Source organism: Chionomys nivalis, chromosome 8 (genome assembly GCF_950005125.1).
Source record: "Chionomys nivalis chromosome 8, mChiNiv1.1, whole genome shotgun sequence".
Lineage (NCBI taxonomy): Eukaryota > Metazoa > Chordata > Mammalia > Rodentia > Cricetidae > Chionomys > Chionomys nivalis.
In genome coordinates, this window is record NC_080093.1 from 45,951,331 (window position 1) to 45,975,471 (window position 24,141).

At 41.8% G+C, this 24,141-nt stretch overlaps 1 protein-coding gene across 5 annotated transcripts; it reads right to left on the bottom strand.

Annotated features, from left to right (window-relative positions):
- Positions 1-1,527: 1,527 nt before the first annotated feature.
- Cpsf7 (cleavage and polyadenylation specific factor 7) lies at positions 1,528-24,134 on the bottom strand. 5 transcript variants are annotated; one of them, XM_057777261.1, is made up of 10 exons: positions 24,058-24,134; positions 23,324-23,432; positions 18,165-18,383; positions 17,244-17,347; positions 16,732-16,877; positions 13,592-14,006; positions 12,441-12,559; positions 9,475-9,643; positions 8,671-8,838; positions 1,528-3,569 (listed from the first exon to the last, which is right to left on the bottom strand). In XM_057777261.1, exons 2-9 carry the CDS (start codon positions 23,375-23,377, stop codon positions 8,676-8,678), a joined length of 1,389 nt encoding a protein of 462 aa, XP_057633244.1. In that variant the 5' UTR covers positions 23,378-23,432; positions 24,058-24,134; the 3' UTR covers positions 1,528-3,569; positions 8,671-8,675. The 5 variants fall into 5 exon arrangements, with proteins under 5 accessions (XP_057633244.1, XP_057633243.1, XP_057633246.1 ...); XM_057777260.1 differs by having other exon boundaries at positions 16,705-16,877; XM_057777263.1 differs by lacking the exon at positions 24,058-24,134 and adding an exon at positions 23,786-23,924 and having other exon boundaries at positions 16,705-16,877.
- Positions 24,135-24,141: the final 7 nt, after the last annotated feature.

Consider the following 24,141-nt stretch of genomic DNA (forward strand, 5'->3'; position numbering starts at 1 on the left):
TATTTTATAGACCTGGAGGCACCAACATTCTGAGACAATACGAAGATTTTGTGGACATAAAAAGCCGATGACTGGATGGAGCAAACCTGGTACTTAGCAAGCATAGTAGTTATCTGACATGCAAGTGATCATTCACCCCTTTGTGAAAACACATTTCAATATTGACACTAGAAAATCAAGCCCCTCCAAGAATTTTTTCCCTGATAGCAGTACACAGTTATCATCTGGTCTGTAGTTTATCTTTTTGTCATGTATGTCTACTCTTACTTCACTTAAAAAAAATTAACTGGATTTGGTGGTATCTCCATACAATCCCAGCACTTTGGGAGGTGAAGGACAGTTCATTGTCAGCCTAGGAGATAAGAGACTGTCTTAAAAAACAAAGGGCTGCCCGCTGGGCGGTGGTGGCGCACGCCTTTAATCCCAGCACTCGGGAGGCAGAGGCAGGCGGATCTCTGGGAGTTCGAGGCCAGTCTGGTCTACAAGAGCTAGTTCCGGGACAGGCACCAAAAAGCTACAGAGAAACCCTGTCTCGGAAAAACAAAACAAAACAAAACAAAAAAACAAAAACAACCAACCAACCAAACAAACAAACAAAAAACAACAAAGGGCTGGTGTGATTGATTGATGGTTCAGTGGGTTAAGGTGGAAAGCCTGACCAGAGCTTGATTCCCTAGGAACCACATGGTAGAGAACAAAGTTTCCAAGTTGTCTTGACCTCCAGATATATGCCTATGTGCATGCATGAAGACAGCCAGCCAGACACATATGCACTAATGTATGCATTTAAAAACAAAACAAAACCCAAGTAACCTTTATGGATTCTGAATCTAACTCCTACATTCAGGTACCAAAACTTAGATACCAAATTTTAGGGACCAGCTCAACATCCTTGAGCAGCAGTGACATTTCAGTACTTCACCCCTCTTGTCATATTTGTCCAAACAGTAAATTGCTAAGATATGACTACTTTGTCAGTGGGCCTTTATCTGTGTTGCTTTAAAAGGAGAGCTCTTCTGGAAATCCCTCAGTATTTCTAAGCTTTCTAGTTTCTTCTTCACATATTTAGATGTCAGTGCTGTTCACAAAACATATTATGTGATTCCTAATGCATCCTTAATATGAAGGCAGAACAGCAATTATTCTCATTTTTGATGAGAGACTGAGGTCACATTGCTTGCCTATGGTTAAGCAGATGAACCTAAGTACTAGTATTCAGGTGTTCACGCCCAACTGGATACCACTAGAATTCCACAGGGTAGAAAACACAATCTGCAAGTAAGGCTCAAGAACCATGAGTGGTCAGGATGACTTGGAAGTCTCTTTAACTCAGGGAAAGGACAAACCGTGAGGGGCACAAGTAAAGGTTCAAATTGTACTCCTCGGAGACTCACCATGTCAGCTAAAGCTGTGCAGAAACGACTGCCTATCACCAAGTTACAGTTAAGAACCTGGATTTCCCTACATCACATCGTTATCAGTCCACACCCATGCCCAGACACCTCAACAAATCTATTCAATGCAGAATCCGTAAACAGCTCACACCCCATTTATTATTTAAAAATATTTTGTTACAAAAGGAAAAAAATACAATGCAGTATAAAAGATTGACATCGTCATCAAGTTTATTACACAATTTTCAACCTATCAGAAAGACAAACAAATCACCGACAACAGGGGGACGGGGCCTTGACCTTTTGAGGGCTGGGATTTTTTTTCTCCTTTTGCTACGAGGAATAAAACTAAAAATTCTGTCATTGAGTAAAAACAAAAAAATGGGGAGAAAATAATTCTCCAGGTAAACAGCTTTTCTGATATTCTATATATTGTTTTTCCTTAACTGTCAGTTTACTTGGTTTTCTCTACATTTTAAAAAGACACCCCACGCTGCTTTCAAGAATAAGCACACTACTTAACACTTGGCCAATTGGGCAGGGTGCCAGCCATGTTCTGAAGTGGAGTAAGGATCGGCTTGGGAGGCAGGAAGATAAGCTACAACTTGTAGCCTCTGTCCCAAGTGAATGAGCCTCTCAAACTCTAGGGGTAGTCCCTCAGTGACGGAAGTGTGCTGGAAAGAGGAAGGATCCAATTCAGTTGCTCTCCTCTGAGTCTATTGGGTCTCCAATGACCTCCTGCCTCATAGACCAAGTCTGATCTCACATGCCACATCTCTTTTCACATTAGATGTCATAGACCCTGCAGATGCATGCAGAAGGAACATCACCCTATGGTACTCCGGGACCGTGGCTACCTCCTGCAGGAGCAACCTATCACAATTTGGATGCTGAGAAAAGCAATTCCATCTGCCTGTGCAGAAAATAGTCACCAGTGTGCTGGTCCTTAGAACTCTGAGCTGAGTTCACTTAAATCAGGCTTCATTTCTTCTGTGTTCTTTGTCAAAGGCAGGAAGCACCTCCAGGCCAAGTGAGGGGGAGTATTATAGCCAAAGGGAAAGGAAAAAAAAAAAAAAACCAACACAAAACACCACATCTGTGACTTTACCTGCCTATTAGTGCTGAGTAATCCCACAATAAGTCAAAGAATGTACCGTGGGGATGCAAGCCCATGCTTACATCAAACCTGAAAAAGAAGAGCCCATGCAAGTAGGCCACATCCTGCTCAAATTGCTTTCTTCCCCACACTCCTGGTACTTAACTAGGGGTCCTCATTACTGAGGTCCCATGACATCCCTATGTCCCAAAGGCAGTACCTTCCTCTAAAACAAGGAAGAAGCCTTCTTGGGGGAAGGATTCCATGTTAAATGGAAAGCCCCAGGGAAAGGGAACACCTAAGAGCTGGTTATTGCAACAGACAACCGAGCCTGAAGCAGTAAATGGTGGTAACTGGCTTGGCTAGGCTTCCAGGAGAAAGCAACCTCCTGGGTTTTGCTTTCGAGGGGCAAGTCCACTGAGGAATCAGATAGCAAGGAGTCAAAAGGATTTAGCCCTCTAGAAGGCCAGGGAAATAAACCATCAATACGTGAGAAGAGAAAACCCAGAACAGCAGCTTGTCACAAGGTAGTTTCTGTTCTCATGGTCCCTCCTCAAAGGGCTACAAAGGTAAAGAGTTGAACAAAAAAGTGGTATGTTAGCAGGGTTTGGACCCTCTTGCCCCAACCAAATCTAGTACCGAGGGCAGAACCCTTAGGTATTTTTGGCACACCCAGTCATTCTTCTAAGATCCCACAAAGAGGGAATCCCGTTTTCTCTGGGAAGGAAGTTTTCTTAGTAACCTCACCATTGACTGCTCCTGGGGAATCAGAAACTCAGGTTTCCTTGGACAAAGCACCATTCTCTATGGAGACTAGGGGCTGGACACGTTGCTGTCTTCCTGTCTGCCCCCATTTCCTACCCCATAAAGTCTTTATGTTCTTCCCCTTCTGGCAAACAGGAGGTGTGGGATTGGGAGGGCTGCCAAGCCATCTTCAATCCTGTAGGGCAGAGGGTATTGCCTGGAGGAAGTTAGGGGTGTGGAAGAGGGGAAAGGGGTGGAGCGGCCTCCGTCCTTTAGTCCTGATCAAGGTGAGGAGATGCAAGTCCATTAAAAACAATTTGCTTCCACCCAGACTCCTGCAATGAAAGTACCAGAAGAGAACACCAGTTAGAGGCCACTCTCATTAGTAAGGGGTTATATGAGATACACTGGCTTTTCCTAAAATCACAACCTAAGTCAGAATGTAGGCAAAGAATGCAAGCTTAGCAAAGTAGAATAAAGTGGACTGTCTGGCATCGAGTAATGTGAGGAAATGGGTGGAGAGAACACAATGAGTAGAGATTGAGAATAACCAAAATGGTGGCATCTTTAAGGTCAAGAGGAAAACTCAGACAATGGAATGAGGTCTCTGAAAGCAGTCTGAGAATATATTAGCAGGAAGATAGGAACTAACATTTCAAGTGAAGTTATTGTAAGGAAAGACTGTTTCAGAAAATCTACTCTGAGCAAGTCATAGCTTACCTTAAGGGAGAAAAGAAAAAAAAAACAGACAAAGAAAGAAAAAGAACAGGAGAAATAATAGTAAGAAAACAAGTGTGCATACAACCAAGTCCACCAATCCCCAAACACCTCAGAGGTTCCAGCAGGACACTCCCAAAGCAAACGCCTCAATATCGGTTTTCTTTTAAAGCAGTCCTGGTTAGAACAGACTTCAAAAACAAAAAGCAAACATACACCCCCAAACCCAACCAAAACCCCACAAACCAAACCAAACCAAAATACAGATTCCAAACAGTATGCTATGCATGTGCACACAGACACACAGCACCAGAGCTTTTCCAGGCTGTACTGAACAAAATACAGATGATTTTAAGACTCTTCCCAGATAGCAGTTGTGAATGAGGACCCAAAGGTACAGGAACACCAACTAGGAATGACTTGGCCAAGCCAGAACCAAAGCAGAGCACGGAAGAAGAAAAGAGTAGTAGTCATCATCAAAAACATCTGACAGCTTGTTAAGAACCTTTACACCCGGGGCTGGAGAGATGGCTCAGAGGATAGGAGCACTGGCTGCTGTTCCAAAGGTCCTGAGTTCAATTCCCAGCAACCACATGGTGGCTCACAACTCATCTGTAATGAGGTCTGGTGCCCTCTTCTGGCCCACAGGGATACATGCAGACAGAATATTGTATATCTAATAAATAAATCTTAAAAAAAAAAAACCCTCTATTTAAAAAAAAAAAAAAGAACCTTTACACCCAACAGGAAGGGTCTGCTAGACTACTTATCACATTTTTAAATGTTAAGGTCCCTAGCAAACCTGAAATATACAGGTAGTTGGTAACTTGATAATATAATCAGGTCCAACAATCAGAAAGAAAGGGAAGAATTAAATTCAGGTCTAGTATGTTTACTAAACTGAACCCGGAACTGCAACAATATGCAAATTCTTACCCTTGATACCCTTTACCTTTGTAAAGAAGTCTCACAAATCTTGTAAGAGTCACCCAAGAAGATATAAACACACCAAAGACATCTGCATGCTGCCTCATCCTCCTAACCCTGGGTTGATACTACCTGAGTCTGCTACTCAGAAATCTGTATGATCTTCATCTTGCTGGCATCTTTAAACATATGTGCAAGTATTTGTCCCTTTTTCTATAAAGCAAAACTATAGCTCTCAGTGCCTTCTTTGTTTCCTAACATTCAGGCTTCTGAATGTTGTTTTCTCAAGACAGGGTCCTGCTGTGTAACTTAGGCTTGCTTTGAAATCATGATCCTCCTCCCTTAGTCTTCCAAGTGCTGACTACAGACATGTACTATCACAATTGTATCTGAATCTTTAAGCCAATTTCTGTTCACACCTGAACAGAAGGCCCAGTTTTCAATGGATCAGGAGGGTATGAAATGAGAATGATTCTATTCCAAGTAAGAAACACCCTGAGATTATGAGACTATTAGAGAGAGTTGAAGACAAAGACCACCTAGAACACCCTCAAACTCCAAAGCATACATACGTGCTCTGAAGAAAGGCATTTGTGAAGTGTCCTTACAGAATGAGATGCAGAGGATAACTGGTACTGGCAGTAGTGCCTGAATGCAGACAGAAGTCAGAGATCCACCACTTTAGCCAACTGAGCTGGGGCCCTCTCCTGAGGAACAGAAGAGGGTGATGCTCTTCCATTGATGCCTCTGCACAAAACATACCTTTCCTGATCAGGGAACACATGTTCACAGAACAGAATATCTTTTAAAGAAAAGATGATGTAAATGCTGTTCAAATGGCTTGGAGGAGTAAGGTCTTCACAGACAGACCTGTACAGCATTTCCCCAACATGAAACCTAAAGTACAATTTAGTAAATGAAGATAGAATTCAGACTACCATGAAAATTAAAGATGATTTTTTAACCTCTTTAAGGTGTCTAACTTGTACATATATGTTAGAGGAAAGGAAAAGAAGTGATGTGAAAAACTTACCCAAGAGTGAGCTTTCCTCATTTCATCAAAGCCCTGTACCAGTAAAATAAACGTTTTTGTGTAACTACCAAAAGAGGCCTTTCTTGCTGGCAATTTCACTGTCAAAAGGTTGTCAAAGAGTGGAACTGATTTATTGTGAGCCCACCAAGGCCAGCTGGTCTGGGACTGAATAAGCATGGGTTGAAACTGGACTCTCTGAGCATGGCGGACAATGAAGGCCAATGAGAAGCCAAGGACAATGGCACTAGGTTTCGATCCTAATACATGAACTGGCTTTGTGGGTGCTTAGCCTGTTTAGACGCTCATCTTCCTGGACATAGATAGAAGACCTTCGCCTTCCCGCAGGGCAGAGAATTTGGACTGCTCTTCAGTATCGAGAGGGAGGGGGAATGATGTGGGGGGAGGAGAAGAGGAGTGGGGATAGGGGGAGGGGACTGGGGGGAGGGGGCAATATTTGGGAGGAGGGGAGGGAAATGGGAAACAGGGAGCAGGTGGAAATTTTAATTAAAAAAGAATAAAAAAAATAAAAAAAAAAGAATGCAACAAACAGACTTCAAATCAAAACAGTTAAAAAAAAAAAGGTTGTCAAAGGAGCAAAGCCAGCAGGAATGGTGATATACAGTCAGATATTCTATTAAGTACACTGAATATGGCTTGAGACTACAACTGCTGCTTTGTACAGCTCCCTTCCTGGTCATTTTTCTCTTTATTTTTAAAAGACAGGGTTTCCCTGTGTAGTCCTTGCTGTTCTGAATCTAGCTCTGTAGACCAGGCTGGCTTTCAAGTCAACAGATCTGCCTGCCTCCACCTCCTGAGGGCTGGGATTAAAGGTGTGCATCACTCCTAGGTCACTCTTATTCCCTCCAATTCCAAAGAATACATACTACATAATAGGAGGAGATGATGTCTTTTTTCTTTTCTTTTCTTTTTTTTTTAAAAAAAACAAGGTCCTGCTAACCCTGGCTACCCTTGAACTTGTGGTTCTTCTGTCTAGGTCTCCTGAGTACTAGACATTTCAAGTTTGATCACAACACCCAGTGCCGGCTGTTTTGGATTTCAAGTAATTCTTCGGTTGTACTCAAAAGAGGTTATGCTGCTACTTACTCAAGGGAAGGGGTAATAGACCAAGACATCCATGTCCACCTTGTCCATCCCCAACAAGAAAGAAGGCCAAAACCACTCATGGGCTACATCTTCATTAACCTGCATTTCCACAGGCTATGTATGTTATGTGAACACCTTTCAAAACTCAATTTGTTGCAAAAATGTAGAAAGACAAACAGAACATATTCAGAGCTAAACTGTTGGCTTTTATGCTGGTTATCCAACATTTTAGAATTCCATGAGATAAGTAAAGAACACAGAAAGTATTAGCCTGTTTGTTTTCTAAAGAAAGAGAGAAAGAAGGCATGGAGTGTGATAGCTTAGGAGGATCTGGGAGGAGATGAAGGAGGGGAAACCATGACCAGAATATACTATGTAGAAAAAAAATATTAAAAAGACAAGATAAAGGGAAACATAAAGCTAAAAAAAAAAAAAAAAAAAAAAAAAAGGACTGAGAAAGGTGTAGACTGAAAATATTAGTAATTGTTATCATTCCATTTACTTTCTATCAAAGATGACAAAAACACTTTCAGCTATAAAATTGTTTAAGTAAAGTGCCAGGTGGTTTTTGATCCCATCTCTCAAAGAGTCAAGAGGCAGAAAGATCTTGGGGAGTTCGAAGTCAGTCTGATCTAAGGAGCCCAGGACAGTCAAGACCACATAAAAGAGACCGTTTCACAAAACCAAAAATAAAAAGGCAGATAACGCCAACAAAGCAGAGGGCAAACATAAGGGAATGTTTTATTGTCTGCTAGTAGGTTGTACCTAGGCAGAATGCTGCAGAACTTTCAATAGGTTTGAGTTTACCGTGACCTATGAGAATGTACAAGGGGAAAGGGTTCCCAGTCTCTTTTATCCAGTCATCCATAGAGCTACACAGCCTGATCAACTACACTACTTCCAAACAATCAGGCAGCCAGCAGCCCAGACAGATCCATCTAGCCATATTCTGCTCTATTTTATACATCTCCAGACACAGAACCAACACCCATTCTTTCTTACACCACAAACAATCCTTGTTAGCAGCTTTCTTTCAGTTTGGATTACAAAATGGTGGGATAAAACTCAAGAGCCACAGGCTCATTCTCCAAGAAAGAAATCTTTCTATGAATGAGAATATAGAAAAGTAGAGTTGAGAGACAGTCCCCAAGCCAGACAATCCAACCTAACTTTAATTACCCACACTCCTGCTTTTACAAAACTTACTAAAAACAAAAATATCCTTCTATAATTACTCATAAGGTCTCTAAAGCTTTTCAAGATTTTTCAGAATGGTTTTTCTACTCTAAAATTCCAATTTTCAAAATCTTTTTAATGGGTATCAATTCTTGAAGTCATTAATATTGTTTTATGAAAACTAAGGTAACAATCTCTTCTGCCTTGCCCAGTTTTCCCTTTTACTTGAAAATTGGGATTAAAATGTAATAATGGTAATAACAGTGGTTTTCATTTATTAAGAACTCAGGGGAGGGAGGAACATCTCTATTACAAATCTTCCTTTTGTTTTGAGAAAGGGTCTCACTTTGTAGTCCAGGCTGTCCTTCAACTCAAGGCAATCCTCCTGCCTTGACCTCACAAGTGCTGGGATTACAAGCATGATCCACCATGCCCAGTTTATACTTAAACCACTGGTCAGGAACAGGGCTTCTTCCCACCTTTCTCAGTGGTGCCGGTCCCGTTCTCTATCCCGGTGTCTCTCATGCTCCCGGTTCCTCTCTTGGAAATAATCATCATGCCGGTCTTCATTATGAAGCAAGTCTCGGTGCCGCCTGCTGCTCTCCCGGGACCGGCTGGGTGACCTCTCCCTGGACCGATGCCTTTTCCTATCAGAAAGATCCTTCAGCCTCAACTCAGAGGGCCTACCACACATTCTTTCCACATGGAATTTTGTATCTTCCGGTGTTTGCTTAAAATATTCTTAGTTCTCTATCATGGAAGTACTGTCTGAGGATCTTAGTTCTTTGAAGTCTAATCTTTACAGGGAAAATGGATGATAGACTTGTCAAGATATATTGGACAGGGTATTTAGAATTTTGCAAGTATTATGATTTCATCTTTATAACAGGTCTATAGGTTAAGTACTAGGACTTTCCCCTTAAGTTCTTAGAACATTACTAACTTCCATATTCAAGATAGTCAAACAGGTAGTCAGCAACAGAACTGAAATCCAAACCTAAGATTCAAAATTCCCACGTGTCCACCTAGTCCAATTTTTTTTCACCCCTTTCCTTGACCACACGGCGCTGAAGAATTGAACCTAGGGCCTCATGAATGCTAGGCGAGTCTTATCATTGAGCTACTTCCTCAGCATGAAAGCCTGTGTTCTTTATTAGCCTTTTTTTTTTCCTAAATGAGGTTACTGCTTCTACTGAACACAGATCTTGGTTTCTTTCATTTCCCAACCAACCTGCAGGAGAGTATTGCTCAAGGCCAATCAGCCCCCAAAGCAACCAACTCACCTGGAAGAGCTTCCACTGGCACCCACACTGTACGACTTGGCCTCTATGCCATGAAGACAGTCTTTAAGAGAGGAGATGAGGACACGGCAACGCTCATCATTGGCGACTCGGGACTGTTTGATAACTGCAATGGCTGTGAGTAGTGTCTCAATGGCATCACTGTAATCCCCTGATAAGATGAAGGGAAAGGCCAAAGATGAGAAAAGGAGGATGCAGGAGGACATAAATTGTGAGTGACTGACTGCTTTAAAGAGTCACAGTAAAATGAACAAGGCAGACAGAGCAGGTATAAAAATGAATCACAGTTATAGTACAGCTTGAAATCTAACAAAGGCTAATGGCCTTATAATCAGTGCATCCTTGTCTAAGGGTTACTTGACAACACTGATTAAAATAAACTGTCCCAGGGCTAGAGAAATGGTTTAGCTGTTCAAATCACTTGCTGGTCTTGTAGAGAATACAGGTTTGATTTCTAGCACATACATGACAGCTCACAACCACCCAATTTTAGGAAATCCAATAGGCCCCCGGGTCCCAAGGATGTATGTGGTACATATACACATGCAAAATACACACATAAGTCTAAAACATAAACATAAATTGTACCTACATTTGAGCCAACAATTCTAAAAATTTTCTGTTCATAGAGCTGTGTAAGCTTAGCCATGTTTTAATAATAGTTTGCTTTATCTTTGCTGGGACCTGGCTAGGCTACATAAATTAAGGAACAATGGCTCTGCAGATTATCAGTTGTTAAACTCATGAGGTTAGTTTGTAGGCAAATAATCTATGTGAAATCTTTAGCATAGTGCCAAATACACAGTAGAGATCAACAAATATTAGATGTTAAGATATACTAATAACATAAGTGTCCAAAATATAGGAAGTGAAAAGATAAAAAACAAAAAAACCCCCAAAGATCTTTTTGTTGCGTGTGGGCTACTGGGTGGTTGAACCCAGAGCTTCAAGCATGCTAGGAGACTGTTCTGTCATGAAGCTACATAACCACCCTTGTAGTTCATTTTTAGAAAATCAAAATCATACATATGTTGTAATATGTGCACTACCCCCAAAAAACTGGAGGAATACCCACCATTCACAGAAGGTGGTCATGGTGGTCCTCACAGAGGATTTTCATTTACTATTTTTTTAAATATTATATTAAGACTACATGTTACTTATTTCTTGCTTTTTTTGTTATTTCCAAAACAGGGTCTCACTATATAACTCTAGCTGTTCTGTAACTCACTATATAGACTAGGTTAGCCTTGAAGTCACAGAGACCTGGCTGAATGTACACATTATTCTAAATTTATAATCATGTGTGTATTTTTTCTAACTCACACACCTCTGTTACATGTATATATAATATACAAACCCTATTACATGTATATACAATATACAGCTTTCAATGACACGGTAACATGCTGAGAAACTTGCTGTTGGGCAGTTTCATCATTTTTAAACACCAGAGTGTATTTAAACAGACTTGTTTATATATATCACAATATATATAAACACATATTTTTTTATACACACACAATTTTCTATCACACAACAGTAGTGTATGAACTTGCTAAAATAACATTTTCTCTCTTATGTATTCACATCCATACATTTAAAACACCACACTGCGTTCAATAACTAGACCTTTCATTTCCCAAATGTGAACACCACCTGACTCAAGGATATGGCTACAGGAGTATTTGCATATCGCTTTTTCAAGGAAGGTAAAGAGTTCTAAGTAAAAAAAAATAAAAGGAAGAACAGATCTACATACTGGTCTGCTGAAAATGAGAAGTGGGTGGCTTTATGAAAAGTAGCAAGAACAGAATGGACAGAAACTATGAAGGAAGTGAAGCAACGTGAAGGACCAGGAACATTGGCACATCAGCTCCAAATAGGTGGGGAAGTTCTGTCTGTTTTAGAGGCACAGTGAATACACATTATAGTCCCTATGACTATAATAAGAAAAAAGGAGGGAGATAAGGATTTATTCATCAGTCATCTCAGTGTGAAGGGACTGGTACTGAAAAAGGAACAGAGATAACTTCCTCTAAACTCCTCTGTATTATTGTATAATAAAGATCATGTATTATGTTTTAACTTAAAAGTCAAGGTATGTTTTTTTGGTGAGGAAAGAACTGACAAGAACACATACTTACTGTTTTTTTTTTAAATCACTTACTGTTTTTAAACTACTCTGTAGAATCAAATTGAAACCAAAGATCAGAAATTACTGTTGGGTACCGGAAGTCTGCATACATTTAGATCCATGTGGGAAACCCCCAGGAAGAAAGTGAGCATGACTTGGACCTCTCTATTCTAGTATGCCAGGCCATTGCTCTGCCCACTGAGGTATAAACTATAAACTTTCCATTCTATATCCTTTTCTTTTATGTCCAGAGCTTTCAGAATCATAGTTACTGATTCTTCAGGTAATACTGAGAGCAAGGCAAGTAAGCTGAAAGGGTGTATGATATGCCTTAGGATGATAACAAACTTGCCTTTCTAGAAACAGGCTACCCACAGGCCACTTGCTCTGCCCAGACTTCTTAGTGTAACAGATCCATTATCACAGCACCATCTAGTTGAGGAATTACTTCTAAAACCCCAAGGGCCTTTAATTCTACTTCATATTGGAGTTACTACATAGGCAGACACAGGTCTGAAGCTTACTTCTGAGATAAATATCTCCCACAGATAGCAATTACATTCTACAACAAATAAAAAAAGGAAATAGTGTCTATTATTCATAGTGTAGGCACTGAGTAGTTTTCTACAGAGCAGGTCTAGACATATGACTAGAGCTTCCTCAAAGCCAAGAAACCAAGTCATACACTTCTTTTGAAGTGCGTATCTTCTGATATCTAACAGTGTTCCAGCTTCAACTTTTTGAAGTTTTCCAAAAGGAAATGACAAAGGGGAAAATTTGAGCTAAAGGTAGCAAAGTAAAAGTTAATTACCTGCACTGGCTCCAGACACTGCTTTGGAAATGGCACTGCTGGAAATTGCTCTGTTTCGCTTCATTATTTCTTCAAATTCAGCTTCACTCACTGTAGAGGGTGGAGGGCCTGAATCTCGGCTGCAGAGAGATAATACCATGACAGATTGCCCACATCCTTTATTATTTTCACCATATTCTATAGTACTGTTATTCAATTCTTCTCTAGGCTATTTCTCAAATGTTTTATGTGTTCATTTTTCTTCAAAGACAGGATTTATATCATATGAATTGATAATTTTGGCTTGACTCAACAGTACTAATCACTGTAGCATCTGCAGCAGCCCTTTATGGCACCAAGTTTAATCAAGCTGGTTAAAGGGAGTTATGAAAAATATGATTTGGGCCGGGTAGTTAAGATAAAAACAGAAAACACTAAATAAAAAATACTGATGGAGCAGGGGAACTAAATTAACCAATAAAGTGCCTGCTAGGTAAGCAATGAGAACCTGAGTTCAAATGCCCAGAACCCACATAAAAATACCAGGAATGGTGGAGCATGCTTATAATTCCCAGTGCTGGGAACGTGAAGACAGGTGGATCCCTGGGGCTCACTGGCTAGCCAATTTAATCTACTTGATGAGCTTAGGCCAGTGAAGCCTTTCTCAAGCAAGGTAGACAACAAAATTGAGGATGACACCAAAGGTTGTCCTTTGGCTTCCACATTCAAGTATACACAGGACACATGCAGCTGCACACACATGCACTTGCACATACAGGCATGCAAAACAAACCTTTGATAGATACTAATCTATGTTCCATGACTCAACATCACAACAAGATTAAAGAGGAAAATAATCAGCACTCAATACTCCTTCATTTAAAATAATGTCTAAAACACTTTCTATCTTTTTTCCTATTCTTTTCGGTTGTTTTTTTAAGATAGGGTTTCAAAAGACAGTAACCCTGGCTGTTCTGGAAGTCACTCTGTAGACCAGGTTGGCCTGCCTCTGTCTCTGGAGTGTGTGTGCCACCACTACGCAGCAAAATACTGTCTACTAATTTGAGTTAGAGGCCAATCTGGTTTACGTAATGAGACCCTGTCAAAACCAAACAAATAAAATACACTGTCTACTATCCTGGCTCAAATCTGCAGGGAAATACAGTTTTTACCTGCCATGGTGGTTATAGGGTGTAGAGGCCTTCATGTAAGTATCTGGTGGAGGCCCCACTGTAGCATTTGGTGGGGGGAAGAAGGCTGGATTGAGGTGAAGGGCTGGTGGAATGGCCCCAGGGGGAGGTACAGCCAGATGAGGAGGTAATCGAGGAGGGGGAGGCATGAGATGCTGGTAGTGAATACCAGGAGGAGGAGGAGGGACACCAAAGCTTGAGGAGAGAGGTGGTGGGGGTGGAATTGGGGGTGGGGGCAGACCCATCAGGGGAAGGGCTGAAGGAGGACGGTTAAAGTAGGGCAACACGCTGGGGGGCTTATCCACACGAGCAGATGAGGGTACAAGGTTCTCAGAGGGAGTTGCCCGTCCATCAGCGGAATCACTAGAATCTCTGGAGTGGGCCCGTGGAGGTATTCCTGCAAAGCAAAGCAGAGCTGATGTTACTGCCCAGGCAGGCTTTGGATATAACAATAGGACCAGCTCATCCCTCAACAAGTCATCAGGCACCACACTGAAAAAGATAAAGCAGCTGAGAGAAGAAACAAATCATTTGGTGCCTTTCCATTGGCCTCAGTGGAAAGATTAGAAGAATCTTCGTTAAGACAACTCCAAAAAGCAACATGATTCATAAGTCCTGCATGTCAAAGGATGTTCTCATCTAGGATCCTAAAAGTTTTTAGAACACATTCAACCTTTAAACTTGTTTCCTATTTTCAAATACACATATTCCAAACAACCCATGAGAAAATGATGTTGAAGCATTCTCAGTGATGTTCTGCTGGATTCTATCTGCCTTGAAATCCTACATCCCCCAGAGGTCGGAGATTCTTAAGACTATTATAAGTTGACCTTCTTTATTATGCTATACTCTAGAAACATTCTCTTTGCCAAAGAACTCTGGTCAGAGAACTAAAAAAGCATGGGAAAAGCAGGAGACAGAGAGCCATTCTCTATCTACATAATTTTCATTGAGAGAGCTAGCTCAGCCTTCTAAAAGTAGACCCCAACAGAACATGATAGAGTCATGCAGGTAGAAAGAAGCATAGCAAATATGGAGGGGGAGAATGCTTTTTAAACTAGACCTTACAGTCAAGGCCAAGCCTGAAACAAGCCTATGTAGTGGGATCAATTACAGTGACAACCACCTTGACTTCTTCACTATGAGATACTGCCAATCTGACACAGGCCCTGTCTGTTTTTCATGTTTCAAACATATGACAGTCTGTTCCTTTCTCAAGTTGTTATGAACTGAAGAGGTTTAAAAGCAAGTGCAGTACTCTGTAACATTAACCTCTTAGGTACTGTTCCAATACTGGTTTGTATATTTTGTTACAAGTCCTCAGAGAAGCAGTCATTTTTAAGCAGAGGAAGTCCACCAGCTTTAGTCTTTCCAGCAAAGTAACATGCACAAGGAAAAAACTGAGAAGAGGTAGAAATACTAATCTTAATACAGCTATAAAGAGATGCATTTTGGGGAAACCATGTGAAGGTCAAATTATACAAAAACTCTGAAACAGAAGGGACTTGAAAATGTAAGTTGTCAAGGAAGCTAAGTGTATGTTTTTAACCCAGGGCAACAAGCTCATCCACCCAGCTGTCAATACAAAGGATAAGGGCGACTGTTTCTATTATAGAGGCTCTATTTCCACATGAAGGACATACCCAATTAATACAAGAACTACTGTTTTAGAGCTAGGTATAAGCAGTGAGTGTAGGTATGTGACGAAATGTTGCTGCCATCACCTTTCCCTAGTAGTGGAAGAAAAGGAGGTTGACTATTTCAGGCAGGGTCTTACAGGGTAAGCTGCACCCTGTAAGATTAGCATAAGTCAAGATTGGTTTTCAGGTTTAGAAGTCTGATTTTAATAATTCACCAGGGAGTAATTACACCCCAGGAGATTGAATAATGCCAACCAAACTCATAAGAAACTGATACGCAAACCAAAGTAGTAATTTATTAGTTGATAATGACAAACAATTACTGCCAAGCCAACTGGAATACTTGTAGGCTGGTCAGTGCAGTCTCTTTCCAGAAGGAAAGCCTCACTAGTAAACCAAGGTAGTATCAGAAGGTGGTTTGGTGAACAGAGTCAGATTAAAGGAAGTAAGATGAACCTAAGGGAGCAAACTAACACAGAATGCCGCATTTCTAAAAAATTATTTTTAAAATTTTATTATGTGTATGGTAATTTGCCTGCATTTATGTCTGTGTACCACACATATGCAGGGCCCACTAAGGTCAGAAGAGGGCATTGGATCCCTTGGAACTAGAGTTAAGAGACAGTTGTGGGCTTCAATGTGGGTGCTGGGAATTGAAACTGGGTCTTCTCAAAGAGCAGCTATTCTCTTAACTGCTGAGTTATCTCTCCAGCCCCAAATAATCCTCCCTCCCAACCAGAGACAGTGCTTTCTGTGTAGCCCTGGCTATCCTGGAACTCACTCTGTAGAACAGGATGGCCTCAAACTCAGAGATTCAAGTGTCTCTACCTACCAGCTGCTAGGATTAAAGGTGTGTACCACCACTGCCCGGCTGCATTTTTTAAAAAACTAATGTGATATATTCTTGCCAACCAACTAAGTAGTCAATAACTGTTTCCTTTCTCTAGGACAACAATGGAGAAACAATGCTTAATTTTTATTGCCTAACACTTCTTTTGGTTGAATTTTACAGAGCACTCCACATATACACTCATGATAATATCACAGCCATCTTTGTAAACCTTAACTACACTCGGTGTGTCTGCTTTTTGAAAACTCAAAAAACCCACATTTTATCTAAAAAAGCAAGCCCATTCATGGTTTATTCATTTATGGCAGAAATAGAACTGACAGTTGACAGGAACTTTAATCATTTTTCAGTTCCGATGGGAAAGAGGCCCCGAGCAGAGAACTGACTTGTTCAAAAGGTCAAAAAGGTCACAAGAGTCAAAGGCAGTACCCACTGACAACCTGAACCTGATTCCCAGGACTGTGCTGTTTACACAAATCTCACTCTTAGGTCTACCCACTTATGCCAACAAGCCATATCCAACAGGGCCCTTCCCCCAAATACTCCACATCAGTCTGAGCCCACGCAGCACACCTCCCCCCATCATACAGATGGTCTCCACGTACCCCCTCTTGGGACTCGGACGCACTCACGTTTCCGAGCCTGCGCCTCAAACTGTGATAAGTTCTGCCGGGTGGCCGGCCTCACATCCACTTTTTCTCCATTAAGAACTTTTCCTGGCAAGAGTTCCAGCAATTTGTGGACAGAATTTTCAGAGGCTACCACCACCTCAGCATACCTGGGGGAACCAAGTAAAAAGAAAATTACTGAGACACTGGAAAAGGAAAAAAAAATTCTATTTGACAAAGAAAAAGGCACCTTGCTAAATTAAATATAAACACACACACACACACACACACACAAAATCAACAGTAAGAAGGGGCCACCCTATATGCTTCCTGTTTTTTCTTATTTTTTGGAATTTAAAATTAACATTTTTCCCTTTAGCAGATGGATATTCAACTTCAGCCTTCCTAGGTTCTCAATCTATGGCAATTTGTCAAAAACCAAGGCAGTAAACTAGGCTGGGGTGGAAAGGGGTTGGAATCCAAGTTCAAATATATCACAAAGCTGTTACTCTAATAGTCACAAACCCAGACCTCACCCTTTAGACTGGCCATTTGCACGGTTCTCAGCAAATTTCAATTCCACCACATCATAGACTCCTATAGAGCGAATAACCTGGATCAGCTGCTGGTCTGTAGTCCACTGGGGTCGGCAAGATGGAAAAGGGAGAAATGTCAATAGCTACATGCCTGTTACCCACCCACCCAGATGTCCCAAGTCCTGTTCCCAAATCTAGGACTCCAGCCATAACCATGACCACCCACAGGAAACCCTAAAGCCCAGCAATATTTCAATCAGTGCAGGCTTTTGTCCTGAACTCTAAGCCCATCTAATCCCACAACCCCTATGTTTGGAAATTAAGATTGAAATTCATTTTAATTTTGACTGACATATGGGCTGGTTGATCATCAGATCAGATCCAACAGATTGTTACCAACTTTAATTATAGATGTAACAGTCTAGAATTGACCATGCCAGGAACTTTCTCATTAATATATACATTTCCTGATTTGGCATTCCCATCACCAGCCCAAAAACATGTTACACAGTTAACTTTTACAGAATCGTTAGCACATATCCCAAGTACACTAGAGCTATCAAGGTCTTTAGTCCCCATCACCCACCATTATCACAGGACCATCTAATGACCACCAAGAGTTCAAGGTGTTCACTCTGAAATCTCGTCCCATAGATGACCCTGCTAGACATAAAGCCCCAGGGTCAGGGGCAGTAATAAGATGGCAGAAAAGGCAACTACCCACTTAATCAATGTTTTCTTCGGCACCAGTACGTCCTCAGGATAGTTCTCTTTCAGAGATCAATCCAACCTGATCCCAGGAAAAAGAAATCCAACCCCATCAGAGCACAAAACAGTGCAACAGCGGTTTCTGAAAATGCCATCACCTCCCAGTGCTCTCCCTCCAGCCCACCCATAAGACTTCTGGTTATCCTTGCTTACCCAGGAGAAGCTGCCTACATAGACAGCTGCTCGTCTACTCCGCAGGCCACTATATGTATACAGGATTGCAGGGGTCTTGTTGTTTGGTTTGGGAGTTGGCTCCTGGCGAACAGGAGGGGGTGGTTCAGTGCTACTGCTTCTGTCATCTGAAGGCTGTGAGGTAGCCGTCAACACATCATCATACAGGTCAATCTGATCTGTATTGTTGAACTCCGAGTCCTAAAAGAGGAGGGGCTGACAATGGAGTCTTCGAACTTTTCAGTTTCCTTTTGCTTCATTCTAGTTGACTTAGAAGCTATAAATGCTTTGTAAAGCAACGCACAAGATCTCCCTGTCCCATTCTAGAAAACAGGGTAACAAAGAATTCCTGATGTGAAACTCTTCATTGCTTATGAGTTTCTAAGACTATCTGTAGTGTGCAAGTTTCTGACCTTAACCTCCTGTGAGGATCACAAGGCAAATGGTGAATAAGCAAACAAACCACTAATGAACAATTAGAACATGTGCTACTGTCATCAATTGATGTCACACTCAAAGACCACATCTAGGATATATTAATAAAAATGTATTTCAGTAACAGATTCTATACTATTATTGCATATATAAGAGTACATTTATTTAGAATTATAAAGTAAGGGGAAAGAATGTTAAAGTGAGTAGGCAACAAAATGCAAGACAAAACACTGAGTTACCCTTTGGCTTATACAACTGATCCAGGGAAACTTTCAAGCTCATAGAATACAATCTCAGTTTCCTAATAACCTTCTAAGAAACAGGGAGTAGAGGACTGGGGATATAGCTCAGTTGTAATAGAGTGTTTGCCTTGTACACAGAAGGTCCGCAGTACTTATTCATCATATATTAGGTACAATAATTTTCCCTTATAGCTTGAGGAACAAAAAGGACACGTGCCTGTAATCTTAGCATTTGGGAGGCAGGGGCAGATCAGCAGTTCACAGCAGGCTTCATACAGAGTTTGAGACCAGCACAGGCTGCACCAGATCAACTTTAAAAAGGGGAGGACAGGTCGGTGAGATGACTCAGTGGATGAGTTCAATTATCAGAACCCACATGGTGGAAGAAAAGTTTTGTCCTCTGACCTCAACACACTTGCCATATACAAATGTAAAAATATAAATAAATCACCAAAATCCGCCTCCCCAAAATCCCCTCCTCCTAAGAGGACTCGATGACTCTATCTTGTTCAATGCTCTAATCCTCAGAAGCCACTACACTTAACTCTCCATATCTGTTAGTTTTCCATCCAGACAAAGCCAGCTAAATATCAGCTGAAAACATCCTTTAAAATCTTTTTTAAGACAGGGGCAGAAGAGATAGCTCAGTGGTTAAGAACATTGGCCACTCTTCCAAAGGATCAGGGTGTGATTCCCAGCATCTACTGGCAGGTTCATAACTCCAGATGCAGGGGATCAGGTGCCCTTCCCTGGCCTCTGAAGGCAATGGATGTGTGTGTTCATATATATATATATGTATTTTTGTATATGCATAAAACACCCACACGCATAAAAGTAAATGAAAAAATTCAAAACCACAATGTAGAACTCTTGCTGAGCAAGACAAGGCTTGTCTTAGCCAAGGTGAAATAATCATTCTCATAATCTGAAGATTTTTTTAAAGCATAGGGAAGGAATGTATAAAGATTTTCTATGCAAAAATACCTCCTCCAAGTGGTTCTGAGCATGCTAGGCAAGATCTCTACCACTGAACTGTATCTTAATTTTTTCTTTAAAGTTTGAGACAAGGTCTGGCTAAGTTATTAAGACTGGTCTTGAACTTGTGATCCCTTTTTGCCTCAACCTCCTCAGTAGCCAGGTTTACAGGCTATACTATCATACCCATAATCATTTTTGTTTTTTCTATTTAAAGCACCTGAATATTTAGTTAAAGAGAAAGATTCTGCGACCAATCCCTGAAAGATATTAAGAACTAGACTTTATTACCTTCCACCAAGGCTTTTTAAAAGTGAAAGAGATTTTTCAAATGAAATGTAAAGACAATAAGGAAATAACAATATTTCATATATTCAATGCCAGAAAACTAGGATTCCTTTTATGCAGTATCTGGGATTCAGAGATGTACCTAAAAGTTGTAAGACAAATGCCATCACTGAAAACTGGCTAGATTAAAAAAAAAAAAAAGTCAGTGAGTCAATAACATTTCAACTTGTAGAGCAAACACATCAGAGGGAATCTTTTCATACTGTTAGCTTAAAGGCAATCAATGGACTCTTTCAAAATCTCTAAAAGAACAAAACAGGCTCAATCCTAGAGGACCTTGTTTCTGTAGATTACCACTTCAGGAAGAAAATCAAATGAATCTGAATGTTCCAAGTTTTAGTGGTCTACCTGGGCCATGAAATCACAGTTAAAAAAGCTAGTGGTAGCTGGACATGGTGCCACATGCCTTCTATCCTAGCATTCAGAAGGCAGAGCCAGGTGGATCTCTGGAGTTGGATGCCAGCCTGGTCTACAGTGGTGAGTTCCAGCACAGCCTAGGCTAACGAAAACCCTGTCTTGAAAAAACAAAACAAAAACCCCCTATCCTATAAAAGAAATACATCCACATTTTATAGGTGGTAATGCTAAAAATTTTTATTCTAAGTTTAAACTGGAAATATGCAATCAACACTGAATATCTCAGCAACAATTTTGTGTTCAAGGACACACACACACAAAGCCACAGTTATCTCATGAAAAGTCCTATTAGGAGTTTGAGTTTGCCCTCTAATATACTCAATGTTCCTACTTTCTATCTCTTTCTTGGTATCTGACCCAATGAAGTAACTAACTTAAATACATTTTTCTCAGTGCAACCATTTTGACTCTTGGTTACTTTTTCTTCAATTAGAAGACCACATCAATTTTAGGCCTCACGCTCACATCTCCACAGCTCTCATCTTATACCTCTCCCCCATTACTGTTGCCCCTTATTCTGCATTGTTACTATCACTCTGTTATTTTACAACTTTTGTTGTTGTTGGGAGAAGGGGAGAATTCTAACAGTTTCACATTGTAGCCAAGCTGGCCTTAATTTGTAGCAATACTGCCCTAGTCTTTGGAGCACTCAGATTATGAATGTGTATCACCACATCCAGCTAATATGACTTTTACTTTTAGCCACTAGGAATGGCACCAATTTTCCAGCACAGGGATTCCCACTCCCCCAACAACTCAATACCTCTGGCAGTGCTAAGGAAACAGAAGTAGTAGTTCAAATCCTTCTTGATGTAGAACCAAGCATACTATAAAGCCCATCTCAACATGAGAAGGAACAAACAGACAACTTAGAGTGGCAGTCACCTTTTTAGTTTTCCCCTGTCCAGTAGAATAATGTGAATCCCAGGGCTCCCAATGCAACATCAATAAAGTATCTCTGCAAAAGGTTTTTGCAGTACATGCTGCCAGAGATCAAAAGCAAATACAGGGTTCCATGTAATAAATGTGTTAATTTCCTTTTAGGAGCAAAGTGCTGTTGAGGGAGCTGTATGCAGGGCTACCTTGGGGCAAATCAATAACTGTCCTAAGACATTCAACAACTCAGTTTATACTGACTGCCTTCTATCCAAGCCAACTTGTAACAACTCCAGCCAGACTTTTTAACCATTTAGCAGCTTCCAGCCTACATTAAAACCAGCTTTGCCAAAATTTAACTTATGGGGATGAGGTGACCCTTCACTTCTAGAACATAAAACATTCAAAATCTATACTTGTCTCAATTTTCCCAGTATCAAACACTGCCTGTTTGGTACAACTAAGACTCCACACACTAATTAGTCCATACACTAATTTTGGTTTTAGGTCAATAAGTCCTTTTAAAAAAAGCTAATTAAGGAACAAATTACTGAAGTTAATAATGTCTACCCTGACAAAGTAGACAAGAACTATGTCTTATTTATGACACCCCCAAGTCATACTATACTGTTTAACCAATTGTTAATTTTTTTTTAAAATCAAACATGGCCCATGGTCAAGGATTCTATACTCCAGAGAGAATGAGTTACAGTATCAGTCAACAATACAGATTCAGAATTTGGGGGCACCATCTTTTAAGTGAGTTGTTAATTAATGACAAAGCCGTAAATTTCAAATGCTTAAAGTCTGATTCAAACAAATGCAGAGAACTCAGGAAGGCAAGACTGGAGAGGGCTCAGTAGTTAAAAGCACTTTCTGTTTGTCCAGAGAAGCCGAGTTTGGTTACTAAAACCCACACCAGGCGGCTCACAACCACCTTAACACCAGCTCCAAGGGGACCCCACATTGCTGGGCTCCTTGGGCGCCTGAACTCACATGCATATACCCCCGTCCCCACTACTGAAAATAAAATAACGTAGCACAAGTGCCTCTTTGTTGCTCCTATCAAAGTCAAGGTCCAAGCCAGGCATGCTACTTCTCTAGCGCAATCTTCCCAGGTCCTTTCGTGTACCCACGGGAATACACCAATGGGTCAGAACCAGTTTGCTTAAGGATAACAGTTCTGAAGAACCCAGGTAAGATAATTAAAGTTTTAAATAGAAAGTATCAGTTGAGCTTTGCCTTCAAGATCACAGAACTCAACTGCATACATTACTATTTCAAGAAACATTTGTATAAATTGCCTGGTATTGTAATAATCGCAAAGACACAACTGACCACAGCCTTCTCAAAACACAGTCCAGCTATTTAAAAAGAAGTGAAGCGGGAACCCCATCTTTAAAGTACATTTTCTACCACGTCTCTCAAAGTTATCTCTTGTACTGTCTGCACCATTAGGAGGGGACTAGCAGGGGGAGGGGCTAACATTCTGGAGCCCCAAGCTGGGAGAACAGCAAAGTAACAAGTATCAAAATTATCCACACAATACTGCAACAAATGTAATTTTGAGTTTTAATTATGGTTAGTCATTCAGCTTTGGAATGACTTGAGGAAACAAATTCCACAGGCTGATTCATCATTCTATTACACTTAGCTTTTTATTTGCTCTTAAAGCAACCCTTTAAAATTGAAGCTTGGAGGTTCAAATTAACATAAAGAAATGGTCAGTCGTCTTCAAAGCCTCCGCTAGGGGGAAACGCTTCAATAGTAATCATTTTGAGCTGATAGAGAAATCACTGCCAGTAGACTGATGAAGGAAACCCCAAAGCTGCTGCTGATTCCTCTTACCTGGTTGAATTCTTCATCAGCGTATATATCAATCAAGTCCACTCCTTCTGACATGGCTCCGGAAATACGCTCTCGAGCACGGAGAACGGACAAAGTAAGAAAGATGCCACTACGGTATTCAGAAAAGGGTAAAAAATTTTAAGGCAAGAGGGTCCCAGGCTGGGAGGAGGGCAGTGGTCGCCAACCTCTCGTCCCCGGAGAGGCAGCATCCCTGCAGCCAGAGCTCGGCCCCACCCGCTCCGCCCCGCCCCCAGCCTCGCGCCGCCCCCAGCTCTCCCAGGCCGCCCGGGCTCGCGGGGCTCGCTGCCCATCACCCGCGGGCCCGACCCGAGTTGCGACGACTCGGCGCCCGTAGCTGCCTGTGGCGCCACCGCCAAGTCGAGGCCTCGACTCTCGAGAGGGGCCCCGGGCCGTGCTGTGATGAACCATGGCGGCGAAGGCCGCAAGCTCAGCCCGCCGCACCTGCTAGGCCTTGGGGGCGGCCGAAGCCGGAGTCCCCCAGCGGGCCCAGAAACTATCGCCGCCTCCACTCCAACCGGACCCGGTCCTCGCCCTCGGCTAGGCCTACCCGGCTCCCTCCCACAGCACCAGGATCTCAGCCCCTCCCTCAGAGGCCCGCGCTTCCCTCCACCCGCCGCCTTCCGCCGCCAGCTCAACCGACCCCCTCCCCGCCGCGGCGCCAGCCCCGGCCCTCCTTCCGGCCCCGCCGGCCCCCGGCCGCGCGCCCCCGTTACCGGGAATATGGCGGCGGCCGCGGAGAGTCCCGACTAGGCCCGAAGCGCGCGAACCGCTCTCCTCCCCAGGTCCCGCCCCCCCCG